Genomic DNA, 7567 nt, shown 5'->3' on the forward strand with positions numbered 1-7567 from the left:
CTCAACGAATCCCGCGACCGCCTCGTGTTGCGGGTGAAGAGTTTCCCGTGTGATCGTGTTCGGTTGGGGAAGCAGGGTCCCGACCTCTCAGCCGGAAAACGCGCTCCCGGAACGATTACAAGCGTCTGTAATTGCTTATTAACAGCAAATGCTCAGGCTTCTTACCCGCAACGAAACGTGCGGGTATTAATAAACAATACAATAGGACGGCATCATCTTGCTCTGCTGTCTGCAAAAACGCAGTGGAGAAACAGGCAGCTGGGGCAAAAGGGCTTAATTCCATATCAAACTGATTATTTCACTAATTATTCCACCTTCTGTGTTGCGCTGCAGAGGAGAGGCACAGGGAATCTTAACCGCGAGGCTGCTTTGTTTCTCGGTGTCAGGCCCAACTGAAGATGGGAGGGTGTGGGATCCGAAATTCAGGGAAACTGAGCGTGGATTTTAAATTGTGGGGAGTAAAAGTGATTGCCTCCTGAAAGCAGGCGTGATGGCATGCGGATGAGGGTGTTCCCAGTATCCCACCCCACCGGGGCTTCTGATTCATAAGCTGACGGCTTCTGTCCTCAAGGACTGCAGTGTGCTCTCGCCACCCCTGGAATCCCAAAAGCCCAACGCCGGGTTCCTCTCGACAAACACTTCCCACTGAGTAAAAGGGTGGGGCCGAACAAAAAGTGGTTCCTGCTTGTCGAAGGCCAGAGAGTCCTCTCCAATCGGGAAGAAAGTGTGCCTGAAGTTACAGCCCCCGACGAGAGAAGAGACTTTCTTGGGCCTCTCTCCAGGTCGTCCCAGATCCCCACCCTCAGAGACCGGTGCCTGCCTGCAGGCCGTCAGCTTGCAGAACATTTCTACCTCCGGCCTCTAGAACCTGCTCCCGCCCTCGCATCCCCCGGCTCAGAGCGCTGTGATGACCCTGCTACGGAGACCTCAAACCCTGTTCCACTAAATTCCAGCGAAATACAGACACCAGGATTGATTCTCACAGCAGGACTGAGTCTCAAAAAAAAAGAAAGAAAGAAAAGAAAAAGAAATAAAATCAAGCTAAAGGAAAAGAAAGTCGCAGGCTACTTGATCCAATTAGTAAATGCCTAATTGAATTACTGTCACCTCCACCAGCCAATAGGAGGGTCCCGAGGCTGTGGGGCCGCGAAGCCCCTCCCTGGCCTCACATATATAAAGCAGCCAACGACAGCCTGCAACTTTCCAAGTGGTCAACTTGACCGATAGCTTTTCAGTCGAGAAAAGCAGAAAGGCTAGTAGCGCTGGTGGGTGGATGGGGAGAGAGAGCTAAGACCTCTTGTTCCCGTGTGTGCGGGGGAGGAGGGTGGAGGTGCAGAGAGGCAAAAGGGACGCGGAAGGAAAAGGAGAGGGCTTCTCGGTCAGTTTTCGCCTCCTGCCTTCAAATTCAGTGCCCTTTCCTTGTGGAAAGGGCGCTGGGTTCGGGACGCGCGAGTGCGCGCCTTAGCGGTCCGCGTGTCGCCAGGTGGGTAACCCGGCACAGGAGGAAGGGGAAGTTACCTTCCCCTCGGAAGAGGGCGCTGGCTCCCTCATCCTGCCTTTATAATCAGGCCACGGCCGGAGAGGAAGCAGCCAGCTGCCGTCTGCGCTCTGCAAAGCATGCAGTTAGGGGAGCAGCTCTTGGTGAGCTCGGTGAACCTGCCTGGCGCGCACTTCTACCCGCTGGAGGGGGCGCGAGGTGGTGGCGGCGGGAGCGCCGGCCACCTCCCGGGAGCGGCCCCCTCGCCTCAGAGGCTGGACTTAGACAAAGCGCCCAAGAAGTTCTCGGGCAGCCTCTCGTGTGAGGCAGGGAGCGGGGAGCCCGCAGCCGCCGGTGCGGGGGCCCCCGCGGCCATGCTCAGTGACGCCGACGCCGGGGACGCCTTTGCCGGCACCGCGGCCGTGGCCAAGCCGGGGCCCCCGAAAAAAAACGCAAGGGCTCCCCCTGCGGGGAGGAGGAGCTGCCCTCAGCCGCCGCCGCTGCTGCCGCAGCCGCGGCCGCCGCCGCCAGCGCGCGCTACTCCATGGACAGCTTGAGCTCGGAGCGCTACTACCTCCAGTCCCCCGGGCCTCAGGGCTCCGAGCTGGCCGCGCCCTGCTCGCTGTTCCCGTACCAGGCGGCTGCCGGGGCGCCCCACGGATCTGTGTACCCGGCTCCCAACGGGGCGCGCTACCCCTACGGCTCCATGCTGCCCCCCGGCGGCTTCCCCACGGCCGTGTGTCCACCCGGCAGGGCGCAGTTCGGCCCGGGAGCAGGCGCGAGCGGCGGCGCGGGAGGTAGCGGCGGAGGAGGCGGCCCGGGCGCCTATCAGTACGGCCAGGGGGCTCCGCTCTACGGGCCGTACTCCGGGGCAGCAGCCGCGGGTTCCTGCGGAGGACTGGGGGGCCTGGGGGTTCCCGGCTCCGGCTTCCGCGCCCACGTCTACCTGTGCAACCGGCCTCTGTGGCTCAAATTCCACCGCCACCAAACCGAGATGATCATTACGAAACAGGGCAGGTGAGCGCAGCGCGGAGGGGCCCCGAAGCGCGGGGGCAGAGAGGACCTGTGTAGTCCTGAGGGTGGCCGGGAATGGGGGACCGCCGCCCGCCCGCTCCGCTCTTGGCTGGGAGAGTGAGTTTCCGTGCGCAGCCAGTGGGGACTCCGTATCTCCAGTCCGATGTCCCTCCCGTACGCGCACCGGCGGTTTGTGCAGGGCGCTAAGGCTACGGCTGCTTCCCCCCTTCCTTCTCGTCACCCTCACCTGGACTGACGAGGAGGAGACAGAAATGGAAACTGGGGCTTGTCCACAAAGCTGGATGTCCTAGGTACGCCCGGCCGGCGGTACGCCGGTCCCTGAAGGCGGGCGAGGAGCCGCGGATGCGGGAAGGCTCCAGGGGTGGCTACGCTCTATGAGCACAGGACATGGGCTCCCGCAGTTTTAGGCGCCAGGGTCTCCGCGGGGCGCATCCGGGGAACGAGCGCGAGGACCAGAGCGCCGGCAACGGGGGCTGGTCCGGGTAGTAGGTTAGGCCGGACCCTGGAGTCAGACGGGGCTGGGGTCCCAGGCCTGAGAAAGTTCGGATACACATCCCACTGCGGGCAGTGGTTACTTCTGGGGAAAGTGAGGGGTGGGTGCTGGGAGAGGGACGTCCCAAGGGGACTTTTAGCCTTAACAGTAGAACTAGTTTTTTTTTTTAACGAGAACAATTTAATGTTCTCTGGCACTTGTACATGTAAAAAATAATGATTTTTAAACATCGTGGAAGAAAATAAATGAGCATCTGAAAGGGTCAAGAACTTGAGTGAGTGGTGCAGAAGGGCGGGGATTGGGGCAAATTATTTCAGAAAAGAGATGTTCCGAGAGTTGCCAACTCAAGAATATTTTACGTAGTGAGGGCCACTTTTCTACCGGTATTCTGTTCGTCTGTAGACTTATAAATGTCGTCTAAGCGTGGGCCTGTGGCCGGGCGTTCCGATTTAAATCTCCTGGTTCTATTCCCTTGCACAGACGCATGTTTCCTTTCTTGAGTTTCAACATAAACGGACTCAATCCCACCGCCCACTACAACGTGTTCGTAGAAGTGGTGCTGGCGGACCCCAACCACTGGCGCTTCCAGGGGGGCAAATGGGTGACCTGCGGAAAAGCCGACAATAACATGCAGGGTGAGGAGAGAAAGGGCCTGGGCAGGGTGGATCGGCGGGAGACCCCGACTCAAGACACCACACATTTAAATCTCGCATCCCTCCCTCCACATCCGGGGCCTGGAAGTGTTAGGAGTTTCTTTGTGTTGATTGTTTGATTAAGGGAGAGAATTGCTAAGTCAGACTTCTTGCCTACTAGTATATAGAATTTTAACCATGACCCTACTCTAGCCCTTCCCTCCACATCCCTACCTTTGAGAAAGGAATTGCTGTAAACTCTCCAGGTGGCAAGGGCATCTGGCATTCTAATCTTCACTTGAGAAAAGGCCTCCCCAAGGTTGAGTTCACCATAAAAATCCAACCACGTTCCATCAGATCTTGCCTGTCTAGCTTCAGAAGCCCCCAAGTTAACCTTCAAGAGGCATTACCTACTGGTTCCATTTTTACGTTGTCCAAGGAAGGCTGGAAGCACAGGGGCCCTGGGAGGGGAATCAGTAGAGTCTAGTTGGTCTCCACTGGCCTTCTTAAACTGCTAATGATGGGAGACATGTTCTAAATCTAGCTCTTAAATCTTGCCCATAGGTAGTAAATACCCCTCCCCTACCTCCATTTGCAAACAGCCCTTTATGCTTGGGTTTTGTGTTTTGTTTCACTTTCTCTTAGGCAACAAAATGTATGTTCACCCAGAGTCTCCTAATACTGGTTCCCACTGGATGAGACAGGAGATTTCCTTTGGGAAATTAAAACTCACCAATAACAAAGGCGCAAATAACAACAACACCCAGGTAGGGTGACAGAGGAGGTGGTGTCTTCTGGCTGTGAATCTCTTTTCTAATGAGTTTCCATACTCTTCATTGTATTTGTAATATTTGCAGGTACCTGTTGCTTGCCTCTTTCTGGTCTTTTTTTTTTGACCTTTCTCATTTTAATTTATTATTTTTCCTACTGGATTTCAGTAACAGTGAGTTAACTGTTAGGAGCAGAAATACTGAAAACTTTTGACCACTTAGGAAACCAAGAGGCAAGAGTGTTTATTTAAACACACATACCCAGCTATGTTTTAAGTTTCAAAAATGGCAATAGAAAGTTAGCTGTTGCTGGGGAGCAAGGAGGAGTGGCATTCCAAAATACAGAATTTGTCAAAATCGACTTTACTTTTTCGATTTGGCAGCTCTTTTCTCTGTACCATTTGCAGATGATAGTCTTACAGTCTTTACACAAGTACCAACCACGACTGCACATCGTTGAAGTCACAGAAGATGGCGTGGAGGACTTGAACGAGCCCTCCAAGACTCAGACCTTCATCTTCTCAGAAACGCAGTTCATTGCAGTGACTGCCTACCAAAACACCGATGTGAGTGCCCCATGGTCCCCAAGAATCCCTGAAGCTCAGTCCAGCGTGAGACAGAAAACACTCAATGACTGTTTTTTTCTCCCTTTTCTAGATAACTCAACTAAAGATTGATCACAACCCCTTTGCAAAAGGCTTCAGGGACAACTATGACTCGTAAGTGCACCTTTATTTTTCCTTGCCTGGTCATCTTTGAATAAGACATATCGAATCAGACACTTTCTTGAGACCATATTCTAGGAAGAGCTTTCACGGTTGGGATTTTTGCCTATTTTTATTTTTGCATATTTTTGGCCTTGACTAATCTTGCTTTAGAATTTTCACAGAAGGGTTTTGTTCATTTCTAAAGAAATGTTAAGGGATTAAAAATGAGGAGTTTTTTTTTTAACATTTGAGTGGAGATTTGAAATTTTCATAATCTGCATTTATATGCCTTCCTTTCCATTTGATCCCAGTTTTTTTTATTCTCTCAGGAGCAGGGATTATTATTCCCTCTCATTTTTTTACATAAGAAAAACCTGACATTAAGAGGATGTCATTTTCACAACATCAAAGAGCAAGGCCCCACAGATGCCTTTTAAATCTGGGATTTCTACCCACCATGGCCAGCATTCCTTCCCTACCACTGAAGGGAGAGTTGCTCCAAGTTATTCCAAGTTCTAGGACTTGCAAAGATGGATTTTCTACAGTTTAAATGCTTAATGCCTGGGAGGAAGCTTTTTCTTTCGTGGTGGGAAATTTGGCTGCAATGAACGAAGTCCAGCTACAATGGGCAAATGCATCCCTACTATCTCCACTCCTCCACTCAACTGACCAGCACTCCTGCTCTAGAGCCTTCTTCATTTCTGGGAGGTAGATTGTTTGGGGACAACATTAGGGTTTTTTTTTAAGTGTTTCTCTTTATATTGTAGCATGTACACCGCTTCCGAAAATGACAGGTTAACTCCATCTCCCACGGATTCTCCTAGATCCCATCAGATTGTCCCTGGAGGTCGGTACGGCATTCAGTCCTTCTTCCCGGAGCCCTTTGTCAACACTTTACCTCAAGCCCGATATTATAATGGCGAGAGAACCGTGCCACAGACCAACGGCCTCCTTTCACCCCAACAGAGCGAAGAGGTGGCCAACCCTCCCCAGCGATGGCTTGTCACACCCGTCCAGCAACCTGGGACCAACAAACTAGACATCGGTTCCTATGAGTCTGAATATACTTCCAGCACCTTGCTCCCATATGGTATTAAATCCTTGCCCCTCCAGACATCCCATGCCCTGGGGTATTACCCCGACCCCACCTTCCCTGCAATGGCAGGGTGGGGAGGTAGAGGTTCTTATCAAAGGAAGATGGCAGCTGGACTCCCATGGACCTCCAGAACAAGCCCCCCTGTGTTCTCTGAAGATCAGCTCTCCAAGGAGAAAGTCAAAGAAGAAATTAGCTCTTCTTGGATAGAGACACCCCCGTCCATCAAGTCTCTTGACTCCAATGATTCAGGGGTGTACACCAGTGCTTGTAAGCGAAGGCGGCTGTCTCCTAGCTCCTCTAGCAATGAAAATTCTCCCTCCATAAAGTGCGAGGATATCAATGCTGAAGAGTACAGTAAAGACACCTCAAAAGGCATGGGGGGGTATTATGCTTTTTACACGACTCCCTAAAGAGTTATTTTAACCTCGTCAAAATGAGCTAACTTTTTGCCGATGGACTTGGTGGTGTTTTTTTGTTGTCTTCTTTGTCTAGGTTGCCAAAAAGACGTTTGCCTTCCACCCTGATGCATCCCGTTTTGTGCAATTCTCTAAAAGAAGGTGCCAAAGCTTTTTGATTGCTTCAGGTAACTGAAACAAGCCTAGCATTTTTTTCTTTTTTAATAAAATTAATGGAGGACTTTCAAGTGTTTTTAAATTTGAAGGTGATTCAAAGTTATGGATTTATTTATTGGAGACACTAGACATTCAAAGAACTGGGCTGTGAAGATTGAGTGCCTAGTGCCATCAAAGGTGTTGAAAGCTTTGGTTCTCATTTTTATTTGTAAATCTGTAAGCAAATAGAAGCCCAGAGTGGTAAGATGTTTTGCTTCTGTAATAGAAGGGTGGGCCTTAACCTTCAACAAGGGACTTTTGCTGTTAACTTTCTGCTAGGGACAAAAGATGTTAGGCCTGGGAGGCAAGAACTTTGTGAAGGTGCTGGTTTGACCTGACTTTGATTCTTCCCAGGCTTTTGAAACAAGCCATGTTTGCCCTAGTCCAGGATCACCTCATGTACTAGGCCTCAGCTGTGTGCCTGGGTGGCTTGTAGGACTTAGGAGACAGCAAGGGAGGGGGGCACCAGAAAACAAACAAACAAAAACGGAGAATTTTAAAGTGTGCAGTTGTGTGCTTAGATACACTGTAGAATAATGTGGAAAATACTGTACAAATAGTCTACGTAGGTATACGAGATTATGTAAAATTGGTGCTTTGGCTTTGTAAAGAATTTGCAATTCACCGGACCACAGCTGCAGGAGCAGGGGAAGTTTCGTCATCCCCACAACATATGGGAATATTCTGTTTACTTCTTAGTTAAGAATGTATTCAGCTACTGTACTAACTTGAAAAGTGCTAAGGAA

The 7567-nt window shown here is 51.1% G+C and overlaps 1 protein-coding gene across 1 annotated transcript; it reads left to right on the top strand.

Annotated features, from left to right (window-relative positions):
• Positions 1–1366: 1366 nt before the first annotated feature.
• Positions 1367–7281, top strand: EOMES (eomesodermin). Its single transcript, XM_024752865.1, is given in 7 exon segments — positions 1367–1920; positions 1923–2494; positions 3486–3640; positions 4283–4404; positions 4815–4973; positions 5065–5126; positions 5882–7281. Coding segments are annotated over 7 exon segments (2112 nt in total). The 5' UTR covers positions 1367–1617; the 3' UTR covers positions 6621–7281.
• The last annotated feature ends 286 nt before the right edge of the window (positions 7282–7567 follow it).

Source organism: Neophocaena asiaeorientalis, unplaced genomic scaffold, assembly GCF_003031525.2.
Source record: "Neophocaena asiaeorientalis asiaeorientalis breed wild unplaced genomic scaffold, Neophocaena_asiaeorientalis_V1.1 scaffold117, whole genome shotgun sequence".
In the NCBI taxonomy this organism is placed as follows: domain Eukaryota; kingdom Metazoa; phylum Chordata; class Mammalia; order Artiodactyla; family Phocoenidae; genus Neophocaena; species Neophocaena asiaeorientalis.